This window comes from Armigeres subalbatus, unplaced genomic scaffold (genome assembly GCF_024139115.2).
Source record: "Armigeres subalbatus isolate Guangzhou_Male unplaced genomic scaffold, GZ_Asu_2 Contig937, whole genome shotgun sequence".
NCBI classification, from domain to species: Eukaryota; Metazoa; Arthropoda; class Insecta; order Diptera; family Culicidae; genus Armigeres; species Armigeres subalbatus.
The window spans coordinates 1,842,403-1,858,820 of NW_026943741.1; the positions used below are offsets into that span (position 1 = coordinate 1,842,403).

A 16,418-nucleotide genomic window follows, 5' to 3' on the forward strand; every position below is an offset into this window, starting at 1 on the left:
GCTTCCGAAGTCTTTCTTATTTGTGTATAAGGTTAGTAAAGACTCGTACTGGGCCCTGCCGGCTCCTCCAATCTTACGCATAGTCTGCTGACGATAAAGGATGTGCCAGTGTTCAATGCGCATATTAGGGGCGTGGAGCGTCAAGTTTCAAACGATTTTGTTTAGGTAGTTAAGAATTGTTAATTAGTCAACAATTGTATGTATGTTTCACAATATTAAAATATGCATGTAATTGGAAAATTGTTATGGATCTAAAAAATAAAAAATAATGCGAACGCAATACAAAGAACAACATTTATTGAGAGTGAATTTAGTTTAACTCCATTAATTCATGTTATACCGAGATACTTGACGAACCACCGTCGATCCCATCATCCATGGACAGGGAGGTGCTAGAAGTGGGAATTATTTTATAATTATACTAGAAATAATGTAAAATATTCGGTACATGTCCAATGAAAGCTAGTAGAAGCAAATTTAATTACCGTGGGGAATAACAGGGATGGACCCGGAGTAGAGTTTGAGTCGAGAGACTGCCAACGGGTTACATGAAAAAAAAAAAAGACTTCCCTGGGCATAAAAGTATCATCGTGTTAGCCTCATGATATACGAATGCAAAAATGGTAGCCTGGCTTACAAACCTCGCAGTTAATAACTGTGGAAGTGCTTAATGAACACTAAGCTGCAAGGCGGCTCTGTCCCATTGTGGGGATGTAATGCCAATAAGAAGAAGAAGAAGAATGGGAATTTCATCCAAAATATATAGGAAAATACACCTCCGTCATTCATTCGATCTGGAAATTGGTTCCGATTGCTCGATTGAGCTCAGAATCGCAAAAAGGGCAGTTAGTATGTTACAGAACAAGAAGAAGATTGTATGATGATTGAATGAATATTTATATAGTTTTCGGCTGATTTGATTCGATCAAATCCAAAAATCCTAATAAATCAGCCGAAAGCTAAGTAGAAGATTATTTAACCCGTCTCGGCCCGGGTTACGATTTCAAATTGTAAAATCCATCGTTCTCTTGTTTTTCAACCGATTTGCTTGAAATTTGGAAGAAAGATGCATTAAACCCTATTTTTTTGTGTAGATATATTGCTTAAACCAAATTTTGGTGATTGGGTTCTTGGGGACGGTTTTATCGAGCGGGTCCCTTGGGTCAAATGGGGTAAAAAATAGGTCAACTTCCTTTTAATTGTAGATAACTAGTAGTAAATGCTCTCAATAATGATGCAATCGTTTTTATTCATCATTTTGCAATAGTGGGAATGGAAACTGCACGTTTGGACCTCCAAAATCCGGTTACAGATGTTCCGGGAACCTGGTTCCCCCAGGGAAGTGGTCACTTTTTGAGTTGTTCTGAAACCCAGCTTGCGACACATCGAACTTCATGATTTTGCCACACAAATATAATAGAAGTCATTTGTAGAGCATCTGTGCACATCGGCCACTTCCGGGGGTTCCCTGGAAACCTTATGACCCCAGCAAAGTGGCCGTTTTTAATTGGTTCTGAAAAACAGCTTGCGACACATCGAAATTGAACTGTAACATAGCAACTGCGATTCTGAGCTCAATCGAGCAACCAGAACCAATTTCCAGATGGAATTACTACGAAACTACGAAGCTACTAAGCTTTTTGGAAGAAGCCTTCATAACTCTATAATGGAGCCGTCCTAGCCTTTAGATTCTAAATTTTAGTCACTCGATGATTTGTCTTTTCGATCTTTTATATCAGAGCCTCTCCTACAGAGCCCGCAGGATTTAATAGGCTTTGATATACTGATCGCCTTGCATATTATGTATAATACAAAGCTTTAAAATAAAAAAAACTTCAAACTATCAATTTTTTTTCAATTAGTTTATATTTGAATTGTAATACTTCCGCCATTACGCATTTCTGTCCGAGGTACCCACTGGAGCCAACGAAGGTACCCCCAGGGGTACCCCAGGTTGAGAACCGCTGATGTAGAGTATGGATGGAATGTAGAACATTATTCAAAACTGGTAAATTCAGATTGATTGTGTAAGAAATATTCGGAATTCCACAATAATTTGCTTTGCAATCCCAGAACCCAGAAGGATTTGCTTAAAAATTTCAAAAGGATCCCCTTTGTGTGCAAGAAGGATTCTGTTTTGAATCCCAGGAGAATTCGCTACGAAATCTCAGAAGCATTTGCATTGAAATCTCAGAATTCTTTTTTGAATCTCAAAAGGATTCGCTTTTAAATTGCAGAGAGATTCACCGTGGAATCACAGCAAGTTTTAAATTGGAATACCAGAGGAATTTGCTTTGGAATCCCAGTAAGATTTCAAGGAAAATAAAAAAAACTGTCACACGTCACACGAGTAGCACTGAAGCAGATTACTTTCCCGTTGTATTTGATTTATTTTTGGTCCAATCTATGGCCATACAAACTTTTCCCTTCATATGAAACAGCTTTACTCACGTACGGGATGTGATATACCACGAATATGAAGCTGTCCTCGGGTTGTATATCCACATAAAATTGGCTTTGATTTATATTTTCTAATTCTACTTGAAAATCTCGAACTTACCCTACTCATCAGAAACTTCTTCGACCTTGTCATCACTGAGCGAGGCAATCATCTGTTTGACTGCTTCGGCTGCGGTCAGCATTTCCAGTCCCTCCAGAATATAAGCCAGTTGATCTAAGCTGGCATCCATGTCGTCTTCGAACCACACTTGCAACAAGTGCCGACACTGATCCCCGACGGTTGCATTCTCCGACTCAAAGTACTGAATTTCATCGCTATTGTATCCGAGTTTGGTGGCAAGCTTTTTCCAATCCTTCCCAATGCTAGGCGCTAGCTCAACCATCTGCGCCTTTGTCACGGTGATGGTTTTATGGGTGTTCTTGTCCTCCGGAGTGAGCTGTTCCGTTTTGAGCAGCTCCGAGTCCATCTGGAGAATAAGTTTAGAATTGAAAACCACTGGAAGTGGATTAACAATAGTATAACAGCTTACCTGATCTGTTTCTTCTTCGCCGACGAATGCCTCACCTTCTGCTTCATTCTGGTCGTTATCGTTCTGTGACGGAATGTCATCCTGTACCACCTGCTGCTTAACGTCCACTTTGTCCTTCTGAATCTTCTTCCTGACACTTTCCAGATAGTCAGCCACCTTGTACGAAGGGCTGTTGAATAGTGTGAAAAAATGCGGTGACTGTCGAGCAAGCAATCTCAGGGCTCTCCATTCGAATGAAGGATCCTGTTTTGCCTTGGAACCATCCAGATAGGCTTCCAAAGAAGGTAGAAAGTTGCGATCTTCCCCTTTACAGGCCTGCAAATTATCCGGACATGTGTTCCACAAACGGGTTAGCTCGGGATTGCCCATGAAAAATTTACCCTGCTTGGTAGAATCTCGTATCAGGTCGCCGAGAGGCTTGCGATGGCGCTTCTGGGGTAGCCGAACCGGCGGAGAAGGATCTTCGACGGAGGCATTTGCTGTGACAGCAGCCCCCGAAGCGGAAGCCGCTTCTGGGCGTTTAAATTCTTTGCAGCCTTCGTTTTTCCAGCTGTTCCATAGTTCTTCGCGAGCCAACATGTGGCGCACTGAATCAGCAAACTTCTTCCCATTTGGTGGCGATTCCTCGATTAGCTTGTAAACAGTTATCTCCGTGTCCCGCAGCCAGTCGATTTGGACTTGCGTGAGCAAATGATTGTCGGCTTTGAACTTGACGGTAGAATTAAGATACTGGAACAGAATCAGCAATTGTACTAGCACTGATCGACGAAAGTTTGAATCCGACAGCTGCAGCGAAAGCAGCTTTGGATTAGTAAGAAATTTAGCGAAAAAGTGGCCAGAATCACGGATCTGCTCTTCTGGTGGAATATCCATTGGTGTGGGGCTTGACTTGCTGCCGGATGCATTAGTATTGGAAGACGAACGATGTTCTTCCAATTTGAAACTGCTGAAAGCGGACAGAACACTTCCGGCATGCTGAAGTGAAACAAACACATTGTAGGGTATTTAAAAATAGGAAACCAAAAAACTTCTACTTACCGCTGCAAACATCTTCCACTGCACCTTGTTATAGCACTGATTCGGATTCCGGAAGAAGTCTTGCAGAGCCCAAAACTTGCAATATAAGTTATAATCAATCTTCAACTGGCTTCCCGAACCATTTTCCTCCAATCCATCCAATTGGTCGCCCATCTCACTTCCATCCACACCGTACTCCGTCACATTTTCCAGATTAAACTCCGAAATGATGTTCAGCCCAGACCTCTCGCTAAATGGGAAGAATTTGGCCAAAAACAGTAGAATCCTTCCGCAGAAAACCGTATTCTGCGAACGAGACAACCGCCGCAACAGATCGTTGCACATACGCAGCAAATTGTGCTTACAAGCGGTAAAGAACAGGTCCTCCTTCCACGTGGCCACGTTGTTCTCCACGTAGGTGAAAATTTGTTCGCATTTGTCCAGCGTTACGGCATCGAAAATGTCGCCCAACAGAACAACCGGAATCGTCGCCGAAGTCATTTCCAAGCGACATGCTCCAACTGCAAAGTTGATGAAACCTTCGATCGCCGGAATGTCATCCGTCTTCGTTAGCAGCAGATTTCGGAATGCTTGATGCAGGGCCGCTTTCTTATCGTTATCGCTGCAACCCTTCTGTCCGTCGTATTCCGCTTTGAGCTGGTCGATTTCGTTCACTTTGTACGCCTTGTTTAGGGTGTCCTTTGGGTGGGAAATTCATGCGGGATTATTATTCGAGATACACCAATCAGACTGTGATCCTTACCGTGAATAGATTGAGAAGGAATTCAAAATTAGGCGTAGCCATTGTTAAGCGCTTATTTATCTTATTTTAAAGTGTAAAATATTTAACTTTCAAGGGAAACGCAAGAAAATGTTGGACGCCGCGAGCAGATCACTCTCTCGAATTGTAAACAATAATAAACAGCTGTCAAAACACATCAAGGAAGTGAAACACGAATTACACGTTTATTTGAAATGACAGATTATTCATGTTACAAAATAACCTACACGGAGATGCGAAACAAGTCAAAATTAAGTCTTTTTCAATTAACTTGACAGCAAAGTGCAACCACTCAAAATTGAGTTTTTCAGCAAGAACTCAATTTTGAGTTATTTTGAAAAACCTTTGGTTGAATGAATTTTACTTTTTAAGGTTGGTATCGTGTTCAAAAGAAATTTCTTTTTCTATCTCAATCACATGTTAAATTTCGTTAACTGAATCGGAAAAGTAAAGAATCGAAACAAAATTCTTACAACAGTATCCACATGAAAAGAACAAAAAACAAAATTGGCATTTGTAAGGTTCCCACACAAAGTAATGGGAGCTGTCACTTTACTTTCGGAAAAATATTCTGCTCGATTATTCCGTAAGTAAAAGTGACAATTTGCTCCATGCAGATCAGTTGTCAAAATTCCTCTTGGTAATAAATATTGAACAAAATTCCGTAACCTCTCTACTTTTTAAGTCGATACTGGCCTTTATCAAGAAGTCGACTTTGAGTGAAAAGTACTAAAAAAGCTGCCCGGATAAAAATTTACAGTAACTTGTATGACATAACCCATTGAAATACAATAGATTGTGTGGCAAACAATACAAACTATTGTATGCTTATTGTAAAATGTTCACGGTTGTAAAAGATCTTTATTGTACGTACATTAAAATCACAATATATTTAAATGTTTCCGATATATTCTATTATATTTTTATTGTTCGCTTATGTTTAGTATTGCTCATCCAAAAACTAAACAATTTTTAAAAGTATTCGGTTTGGATGATCTGGAAATCCGTCTAATGTTATTGAATTATGTAATATAATTTTGGAATATTTCATAGATTTATTATATTGATGAAATAACAATTGAAAACAATAAAATTACAATAGCTTTGTTTGTTAAATGAATAAAAATGTTATACCGGTTCTCAAGTATATATTTTTATATTGCAGGTCTTGTTGCAGGTCTAGAAATGTTTTGCAATAAAAATTTGATTTCAAAAAAATGAAAGGGAACAAAAACTTTTGCTTATAATTTACTCGGAGAATGGCTGGATTCATTTGACCGTGTACAGTTTTGTTTATAATTAGTGAAGAGATAAAAATAATGAAACTGTATGGTGCAGAAAGTGTTTTTTTCATTGCAGTTTCTGCTGCTGGGAAAGCGGTAGATAACTATGGCTTCTGTACCGTGGTGAGTATCTCAAGTGTTGAAGCGCGTTAGATTAGTCACTCTTTTTCGCATCGGTCACTATTTTCGGTATTTTCGGTTATCATTTCGGTGGCTGCATTCCGTATCGGTGACGTTCGACGTTTGATAGTTCATCAAATAGTAGCGCTGTTATTTGGTCAATTTGGTCACCTGTCAGCTGCGCTACTGTTTTAGCAGCGCGTTTAGTAGCAACTGGTAAAGCGTCAAGTAATGATACTGCGCTGACAAACGGTTTATACTCACCACCGGTAATCGTAATCTTATACTACAAAAGTTCAATGTACATAATGAACGCAGTGGTTCATCCCGAACAAAAAATAAATGAAAATTTTATCATCATAGTACCTGATGACATACCTGGTAACATGTATCTATCCTTGTTCCTTTACAGAAATGAAGCTTATGATAAATAAAATACTCCTGCTTGCTGGTCACTGATTGAAGATCGTTCAGTGACTACCATTGGCCAATCTCACCAACGGGATATAATAAGAACTGATGGAGGTAATTTTTTATTTTCTTCTCGACGTATTTTTTCTAATAAAACTGACATTCTTTTATAATTTATATTTTTCACAGGTTTATATCTATTCGGAACAAAGTTAGTACAATTTTTAAACCGATGTTGGATTTTTTTCCAGATACAGGCAACCCACCTAACTTTGGAAGTAGTGCGCTGGATTCGTCTAAAGATATGCTAAACAACCGGAGGAAAATAAAATGATATGTAAAACAATTAATTGTATTGTATTTTTATTGTAATATTGGAGTATAATGTATACTAAATCCTGTTGTATTCCTATTGTAAAACAATAGAAACAGTAATTGAAAACATTTAAAACACAATGTTTTCTATTGTTTTGTCGCTCGAAATCATCCCATTGAAGAACCGTATAATCAATTGTTTTGCTCCGAATTTTGTATGGAAAATTTTCGATTTTTTTATTGTAAAGATACATAACAACCCCCCTTTTTAATTGTAAAAGTCCCATTTACCATTCATTTTATCGTGGAAAACCATTATTTCTCATGTGATTTTATTGTCAAAATTCCATTATATTCAATGGTAAAAAATATGTTTTAAATGGTGTTGTAACAATAAAATTTATGATATTTTAATGATATTTTTTATCCGGGTGGTTTCCATTCATTTCAATTTATTTAGTCTACATTAGGCCGGTCCCAATGCTGAAGTTGCAGTTTCAGTTTGGTACTGCTTGAAGTTATAATATTTATAGCTGTCAAAATAAAACTACAACTTGGTGCCCGCAACGCACAGTTGTAAACAAAATAAAACTTGGTTTTATTTTTTCAAAACGCAAAAACAAAACAAACTAACATTTTCCGTGGTAGTTTTTCTCTCGCAAACCAACAACATTGAGTTTGTCTATCATCTGAGACACACAAACACTATTAATTAAATTTAAAACTCAGTTTCATTTCAGTTTCAAATCAGGTCATATTTACAACAAACCAGTCGAGCAGTTGCAAATCAGTTTCAAAAAGTGCTCGAAAAATAAAACTACAACTCTGCGTTGCGAACTGGTAGTTTCAGTTTCAGTTTGATTTCCAAACACGCCATACAAAACCCAACAGCATTGCGACCGGCCTTACACAGTATAGGGATCGTTCAGAAATTACGTCCATCGTTTTTCGGCATTTTCAACCCCCCTCCCCCCTCCTGTCACAAACTGTCACAAATCATTGACTCCCCCCTCCCCCTGTACGTACATGTGTCATTTTTATTTTGGAGATTATTTTGGTTTTTCTTTTTCGTACAATATTTTTACAATAACATAATGAGTTATGTCCCTTACTAACAGTTTGAATGTTTTTAAAATGCAAGTTGTTCCTAAAATGCTTTCAGTATTTTTTTCTTGTGGATGGACGTCACATAAGACGAACCCCCTGCCTCCCTCTGTCACAAACTGTCACAAAACTCTGACCCCCCTCCCCCCCTCAAACCTTTGACGTAATTTTTGAACGGCCCCATACCCCCTGTTCCCGAAGGGAACCACAATTTTTAAAGCAGCCAATTATTTTTTGACAACGCTTAAACTAGAATTTTATTTCATGTTAATTATCAGTTCATCTACACATTACAATTATTACTTACAAGAAGTGGTTTCCTTTTTCCCACTAGCTCAATCAATTCTCCTATGACAAACTATGGTTCAACTACCCTACCTTTAAATTACAGATTCGGTGGCGATGTTGCTGTGTATCGAAACATAATTTTCATTGTACATTTATCGTCTCACATATTTTAGTTGTACTTACGACTACACCAAATGCCCGCGTTTTAATAATCGTCCGAATTCAACCACGGAGGAATAAGTATATCGCCGGTCCTACAGGTAAGTATTTTTGGTTTAAATTTGTAATTAACTACACTTTTTCTTTTCAGGTTTTAGTACTCACTGATCTTGAACCCGTTTGCTACACTTTTTCAGTCAACTATTATTGCTTATTAATACTAATTGCACTATGATTCTAGATGGAAATCAATAATTATTTCTCCCTTATCTTTGTTGTTATACTTTCTTGTTTACCTTCTGTATGTGCCTACCACAACTAACGCACATTCTCTCGTCTTTCGTTACTATCACAGTTGTACATGAGCTGTCAAATTGATCGCTGCTGCTCAACCAGGGGTTCACAAGCGGCTTCGCAACACCCCAGCCCGTAACATCCGTCATTCTCGGATTTACTGTAACTCCAGTGCCGCTTATTTCACGTGTACTTTGACAGCAACCACGATTGATACCGTTGACAACTCCGTCTATATTGCACTTCCTGCGGAGCTTACGCTTCTTGTTGAAAATATTCGATCTGAACGCTGGATCTTCGTTTGCGCAACCGATTGTTCCTACTTTAGAAACTCTTGCCTCAATGTTACCTGTATCCTCGATCGTTTCACTCTTTTTATTCCCCGACTTCTTTGACAACGGCGGTTTGTTAAAGTTTATCGTTACAGCAGCTTTCTTCACCATAACTTTATCGTTTTCTAGTTGATGATGCCCTAGGTAATGACCAGCTGTTGCCCTTATTGATTGTTTAGGCCCATAAATCGTCCATCCAAGATTGGTACGCACAGCGATAGGTTCTAATAATTCACCTGCCCTTGCATCAGTTGGTACAAACGTATGAATATTGTTAGCTCCGATTAATAATTGCGGTTGTCCATTGTAGGATTCAATGTGAAGCCCTCGCAAGTGTTTATACTGTGCGGCAAGCTCCTTATAGTCCAGTTTTTGGTGAGGAAGTTTCAACTTTTCAACCGTGTGGACAGTATGCAGTAACATCTTGGCGTTGGTTCCGGAATTTGTGTTGGATACACATAGCCTAATCCTTTGAGATTCCTCCACTCTAGACACATCGCCTGTCCAATGAATAGTTAGCCGCTCTGGCTCTCCCACGGCACCTAGATGATCAGCTAGCTTTTTATCGATAAGAGTGACGGAAGCACCTTCGTCTAGGAACGCTAGCACCGTAGCCGATTTTTGTCCACAGTGTATCTTTACCGGTACGATCCGGAATAAGACATCACATTTTGTGTTCATGTGTGCGCTCAACCCTGTCGCATTCTCAACTGGATGCATTAGCGGATTGTGGCGCTCTCTACAATCACCTACGTTACAGTGAATTCTGAACTTACACTGTCCAACGTGCTCATTCAGGCATATAAGACACAGCTTTTCGCGTGTTGTTACTTTCAAACGCTCGCCATACTGCAGCTTCTTAAAGCTTGCACATTGCCTTATATGATGGTTTGTGGATTGACAAAGTCTACACGAGGCCATCCTTTCATGTTCAGATACTCTACTGAAACTGCTGACTTTGCAGTGGCGGCATGACGCATCATCTTCCTCTGAGTCATTCATCTCATCCTCTATGCTACATTGCGTCGAATACGACTTGTTGAAGTCGAAGTCAACATTCGCTTCGCAAGCGTCGTCCACAATCTCCATCAGGAAGTCAGTAAGTGTTCGCAACGTCGTTTCTCCACGACCCCTGCGATAGTGGATCCACTCTCGTTTTTCTCGATCCGGCAACTTAGCGACCAATGATTTTATTAGCAGCGGATTTACAAGGTGTTGCCGCAGATCGGCGGCCTCCAGATGGCCGCAGAGTTGTTCCACCGTATTCCCGAAAGGAATAAAGCTCCGGAGGTTGTCCGGCTTAGGGGAGTCCAACCTGTTGACCTTGTCCAGCAGACTCTCAAGTAGCTGCTCCGGGCGACCGAAGTGCCGACGCAGCTTCTCGATAACCCTCGGGATCGACTCCGGCAGTAGTAGTTGACCAGATACCAGCTCAAGGGCGTCACCCAAGTAACCATGAAGCTATATATGCATGTAAAAAACACAGCACTAAAAGTTGACTTAAAGTGGAAAAGGGCAATTATAAGATCGAATTAATGGTTCATTACTTTGGCATGTTGAAATAAAGCACCAGTAATGCATCGCTGCATTCGTACTGCTGATTTAGAGTATCGTTGTCTGACAGTTGATAAATAAATGCAACAACACATCGTTAAAACAGATCTAATGCAATTAGCATTTAGCATGCCGATTTGTGATTGATATATGTGCAATATTGTAATGCTTGGTGTTACTTGGGCACCTTCGAGCGCTTCCTGTAGCCTCATCAGGTTCTCGTGATTCATGTAGCCACAGTCATCATTTGATGCTTTATAGGCCGCGTAAAACAATGGCCACTGCGCTGGTTTTCCCGAAAACTTCGGAAGCTTGCACGTTAGACCATTCCTTGCGGCCAACTGAGCCTTTGTAGGTCGAGTCTGCTGCAGCCCCAGCCCGTCTTGGCTTACTTTCACCAACAGCTTCCTGATCTTCCGCGAATTGTGCGATTTGGCTCCCTTCTCGGAGCTCCGGCTCGAAGATTCCGTTTCTCCTTCCTTATCAGCATCCTCGTCCTCCTCTTCGTTGTCTTCGTCGTCTCCTTCCAGCATTTTGACGTGCTTCTGGGTCAGCTTCCACACATTTTGTTGGATTTTGCTGGAATTTCCCGCTCGCGAATCGTCAGCTTTAAGTTTCGACAACTTGGGCGCATTGGAAGTCGAAAGATCCGCCATCTTCTTGTCCATGGCTGACATTTGCTCCTCGAAAGTCTTCTGGCTCGCCTTCATTCGATCCATCTGCTCCTTCTTCTTCTGAAGCATCTCGGCTTGCCAGGCCCTCTGCTCTTCTTCTTCTTCGGCACGCATTTGCAACTCTATTTCAACCTTCTTCCGCTCTAGAGCACGCTGCATCTCCTTCTCCTTCTTCCGCAGCTGCATTTCAACCTCCAGCTTCTCCATCTGCCGCTTTTGTCGCTCCTCAAGTGCACGCACCTTTGCTTCCACACTAGAAGCGACCAGGTGGGCATTCGTGCTGGATTTGTCAGAGTCATCAGCTTCCTTTTGACTACGGGTCTGATGCTTCTTAACGGTCTTCTTCTTTTGGGACTCCTTGGCCATCTCCTGGCAGGCTTCGCTTAAACAAAACCACCTTTTCGGCAAATTACCCTCAACGATACCCAGGCAACGAGAATGGAACCATCCCGAACAACCGTCACACCTTACCATTTCTTCATCCTGTGTTGACGGACCACAGATGCTGCACGCTGTTTCTGTATAATCCAGGCTTGTTTGCTCAACATTCACTGAATCCGAAGCCATTTTGTGGACAGGTCCGATTTCTTAATTGGACACTTGGTTTGTGTCACTTCTTTTTAAGAATGTTCCCGAAGGGAACCACAATTTTTAAAGCAGCCAATTAATTTTTGACAACGCTTAAACTAGAATTTTATTTCATGTTAATTATCAGTTCATCTACACATTACAATTATTACTTACAAGAAGTGGTTTCCTTTTGCCCACTAGCTCAATCAATTCTCCTATGACAAACTATGGTTCAACTACCCTACCTTTAAATTACAGATTCGGTGGCGATGTTGCTGTGTATCGAAACATCATTTTCATTGTACATTTATTGTCTCACATATTTTAGTTGTACTTACGACTACACCAAATGCCCGCGTTTTAATAATCGTCCGAATTCAACCACGGAGGAATAAGTATATCGCCGGTCCTACAGGTAAGTATTTTGGTTTAAATTTGTAATTAACTACACTTTTCGTTTCAGGTTTTAGTACTCACTGATCTTGAACCCGTTTGCTACACTTTTTCAGTCAACTATTATTGCTTATTAATACTAATTGCACTATGATTCTAGATGGAAATCAATAATTATTTCTCCCGTATCTTTGTTGTTATACTTTCTTGTTTACCTTCTGTATGTGCCTACCACAACTAACGCACCTTCTCTCGTCTTTCGTTACTATCACAGTTGTACATGAGCTGTCAAATTGATCGCTGCTGCTCAACCAGGGGTTCACAAGCGGCTTCGCAACACACCCGATGATCCGACAAATGTATGGCCGGACTACCGGGGTTTCTCTCGTTAATCCGACTGTCAAATCCATACAAATGAATCAAAATAAAATCACAGCACAAATATGAAAACTGACAGCATAATGTGTTTAAATGGGTGTTGATACTTTTTAATCCGGAAAAATCCGAATTAGCGAGATCCGGAATAACGAGTCGTCGGATTAGCGAGGTCCGGATAAGCGGGGGGATACTGTAGATAGTGGAATATATCCAGCTTACCACGCTCGGTAATGGCGGCTTATCGGTGTGTAAAAATCAATTGGTCACTGTACTGTTTGACACTAGCTGGAGGAAAGCCCACTGGCGTTCCTGGGTGAGGGGAAGGGAAAAGAATGCCTTTTCGACAGTAAGTTTTTCCTCCAGCTAGTGTCAAACAGTACAGCGACCGATTGATTTTTACACACCGACAAGCCGCCATTGCCGAGCGTGGAAAGCTGGATAGTCTACATCTAAACAGATAACACTGAATCAACAATTTGACGCCACAATACACGGTTCGAGGCCGCATCTCTCCATCCTCGAATACGCCCCACGCTCGCCAAGTCGTTTTGCACCTGGTCTTCCCATCTCGCTCGCTGCGCTCCACGCCGTCTCGTACCTGCCGGCTCGGAAGCGAACTCCATCTTTGCAGGGTTGTCCGGCATTCTTGCAACATGTCCTGCCCATCGTACCCTTCCGGCTTTAGCTACCTTCTGGATACTGGATTCGCCGTAGAGTTGGGCGAGCTCGTGTTTCATTCTTCGCCGCCACACACCGTCTTCTTGCACACCAACAAATACCCCTTGCATACCGAATACCCCGAGTGCTTGCAAGTCCTCTTCGAGGATTGTCCATGTTTCATGTCCGTAGAGGACAACCGGTCTTATTAACGTCTTGTACACGACACATTTGGTGCGCTGGCAAATCTTTTTTGATCGCAGTTTCTTCTGGAGCCCGTAATAGGCCCGACTTCCACAGATGATGTGCCCTCGTATTTCACGACTAACCTCGACCACCTCGAAGGTATCCCCGTCTATCGTAACACTCTTGGTAACACTGCTTCCCAGGCAGGCCCTGTCGCGCTCGGTTCCCACAAGCATGTATTGCTTTTTGCATTGAAACTTTTCGTTTCGTCACTGAAACCATTGACACTTGTCTTCAGCGACTGCTTCCGCGATAGAGCATTTGCACATTTTATTCACTCATACATCTATATTGCTGTCAAAATGTGCATTTGACAATTAAATTTTCAGCAATTAAATTTTCACGTATCCGCAAATAGGCTCCGCCAAAGCGACCGTGTGCCGCTCAAAGCGCACAAGCCCAAGTCCTGGTGTTAGGTGGGACGCTAAACAGCCCTGACACGACGGCCCTCTGGCGAGACAGGAGGTTTGCGCAGGCCCAATAAGCCGCCTGGAAAACCAATAATTACGAACAATATAAGAGATAATGCGACTCGATATAATCGGCAAAGACCTAGGCGACGAATAAAGGATCACGATTGGAAGCTTGGAACATGGAACTGCAAGTCGCTAGGTTTCGCAGGTTGCGACAGGATTATCTACGATGAATTACATCCCCGCAACTTCGACGTCATGGCGCTGAAGGAGATTTGCTGGACAGGACAGAAGGTGTGGAAAAGCGGGCATCGGGCGGCTACCTTCTACCAAAGCTGTGGCACCACCAACGAGCTGGGAACCGGCTTCATAGTGCTTCATACTGCCCCACGAACAAGGATGTGCAAGCTGAGGATTAAAGGCCGTTTCTTCAACTATAGCATCATCAACGTGCACTGCCCACACGAAGGGAGACCCGACGACGAGAAAGAAGCGTTCTACGCACAGCTGGAGCAGACATACGATGGATGCCCAATGCGGGACGTCAAAATCGTCATCGGTGACATGAACGCGCAGGTAGGAAGTGAGGAAATGTATAGACCGGTCATCGGACCGGATAGTCTGCACACCGTATCGAATGACAACGGCCAACGATGCATAAACTTCGCAGCCTCCCGCGGAATGGTAGTCCGAAGCACCTTCTTTCCCCGCAAAAATATCCACAAGGCCACATGGAAATCACCTAACCAAGAAACGGAAAATCAAATCGACCACGTTCTAATCGACGGTAAATTCTTCTCCGACATCACGAACGTCCGCACATACCGTAGTGCGAATATTGAATCCGACCACTACCTCGTTGCAGTATGCCTGCGCTCAAAACTCTCGACGGTGTACAACACGCGTCGAAGTCGGACGCCGCGGCTTAATATTGGGCGGCTACAAGACGGTAGACTAGCCCAAGAATACGCGCAGCAGCTGGAAGTGGCACTCCCAACGGAAGCGCAGCTAGGCGCAGCGTCTCTTGAAGATGGCTGGAGAGATATTCGATCCGCCATTGGTAGCACCGCAACCGCTGCACTTGGCACGGTGCCCCCGGATCAGAGAAACGACTGGTATGACGGCGAATGTGAGCAGTTAGTAGAAGAGAAGAATGCAGCATGGGCGAGATTGCTGCAACACCGCACGAGGGCGAACGAGGCACGATATAAACAGGCGCGGAACAGACAAAACTCGATTTTCCGGAGGAAAAAGCGTCAGTAGGAAGATCGAGACCGTGAAGAGACGGAGGAACTGTACCGCACTAATAACACACGAAAGTTCTATGAGAAGTTGAACCGTTCACGTAAGGGCCACGTACCACAGCCTGATATGTGTAAGGACATAAACGAGAGCGTGAGGTGATCCAAAGGTGGCACTACGAAGAGCACCTGAATGGCGATGTGGCAGACGAAGATGGCGGTATGGTGATGGACCTGGGAGAACGCGCGCAGGACATAATTCTACTGGCCCCGGATCTCCAGGAAATCCAGGAGGAGATTGGCCGGCTGAAGAACAACAAAGCCCCTGGGGTTGACCAACTACCAGGAGAGCTATTTAAACACGGTGGTGAGGCACTAGCTAGAGCGCTGCACTGGGTCATTACCAAGATTTGGGTGGAGGAAGTTTTGCCGCAGGAGTGGATGGAAGGTGTCGTGTGTCCCATCTACAAAAAGGGCGATAAGCTGGATTGTAGCAACTACCGCGCAATCACATTGCTGAACGCCGCCTACAAGGTACTCTCCCAAATTTTATGCCGTCGACTAGCACCAATTGCAAGGGAGTTCGTGGGGCAGTAGCAGGCGGGTATTATGGGCGAACGCTCCACCACGGACCAGGTGTTCGCCATTCGCCAAGTACTGCAGAAGTGCCGCGAATACAACGTGCCCACACATCATCTATTCATCGACTTCAAAGCCGCATATGATACAATCGATCGGGACCAGCTATGGCAGCTAATGCACGAAAACGGATTTCCGGATAAACTGACACGGTTGATCAAAGCGACGATGGATCGGGTGATGTGCGTAGTTCGAGTTTCAGGGGCATTCTCGAGTCCCTTAGAAACCCGCAGAGGGTTACGGCAAGGTGATGGTCTTTCGTGTCTGCTATTCAACATCGCTTTGGAAGGGGTAATACGAATAGCAGGGATTAACACGAGTGGTACAATTTTCAATAAGTCCGTCCAGCTATTTGGTTTCGCCGACGACATAGATATTATGGCACGTAACTTTGAGAAGATGGAGGAAGCCTACATCAGACTGAAGAGGGAAGCCAAGCGGATCGGACTAGTCATCAACACGTCGAAGACGAAGTACATGATAGGAAGAGGTTCAAGAGAAGACATTGTGGGCCACCTACCGCGAGTTTGCATCGGTGGTGACGAAATCGAGGTGGTAG

The 16,418-nt window shown here is 42.7% G+C and overlaps 2 protein-coding genes and 1 long non-coding RNA gene across 3 annotated transcripts; 1 reads left to right on the forward strand and 2 right to left on the reverse strand.

Annotated features, from left to right (window-relative positions):
• Positions 1-2,446: 2,446 nt before the first annotated feature.
• Positions 2,447-4,928, reverse strand: LOC134204857 (THO complex subunit 1-like). The gene is made up of 4 exons (XM_062679658.1): positions 4,771-4,928; positions 4,029-4,706; positions 2,991-3,965; positions 2,447-2,927 (listed from the first exon to the last, which is right to left on the reverse strand). The coding sequence occupies exons 1-4, from the start codon at positions 4,810-4,812 to the stop codon at positions 2,562-2,564; spliced, it is 2,061 nt and encodes a 686-aa protein (XP_062535642.1). The 5' UTR covers positions 4,813-4,928; the 3' UTR covers positions 2,447-2,561.
• A 1,011-nt stretch (positions 4,929-5,939) lies between these two features.
• LOC134204851 (uncharacterized) lies at positions 5,940-6,948 on the forward strand. The gene is made up of 3 exons (XR_009977994.1): positions 5,940-6,194; positions 6,604-6,716; positions 6,792-6,948. It is a non-coding gene; the product is annotated as an uncharacterized LOC134204851 (long non-coding RNA).
• A 1,399-nt stretch (positions 6,949-8,347) lies between these two features.
• LOC134204849 (uncharacterized) lies at positions 8,348-12,495 on the reverse strand. The gene is made up of 7 exons (XM_062679651.1): positions 12,370-12,495; positions 12,231-12,301; positions 12,067-12,167; positions 10,828-12,008; positions 8,634-10,555; positions 8,493-8,563; positions 8,348-8,429 (listed from the first exon to the last, which is right to left on the reverse strand). Exons 4-5 carry the CDS (start codon positions 11,887-11,889, stop codon positions 8,747-8,749), a joined length of 2,871 nt encoding a protein of 956 aa, XP_062535635.1. The 5' UTR covers positions 11,890-12,008; positions 12,067-12,167; positions 12,231-12,301; positions 12,370-12,495; the 3' UTR covers positions 8,348-8,429; positions 8,493-8,563; positions 8,634-8,746.
• Positions 12,496-16,418: the final 3,923 nt, after the last annotated feature.

Bases quoted from the DNA above. Each gene is read 5' to 3' on its own strand.
- LOC134204857 (XM_062679658.1), bottom strand. From the start codon at position 4,812: ATGGCTACGCCTAATTTTGAATTCCTTCTCAATCTATTCACG. The intron at 3,966-4,028 runs GTAAGTAGAAGT...GTTTCACTTCAG, and splicing joins AGTGGAAGATGTTTGCAGCG to CATGCCGGAAGTGTTCTGTC. The intron at 2,928-2,990 runs GTAAGCTGTTAT...CTTATTCTCCAG, and splicing joins GCGAAGAAGAAACAGATCAG to ATGGACTCGGAGCTGCTCAA.
- LOC134204849 (XM_062679651.1), bottom strand. From the start codon at position 11,889: ATGGCTTCGGATTCAGTGAATGTTGAGCAAACAAGCCTGGATTATACA. The intron at 10,556-10,827 runs GTAACACCAAGC...ATGCATATATAG, and splicing joins AAGCGCTCGAAGGTGCCCAA to CTTCATGGTTACTTGGGTGA.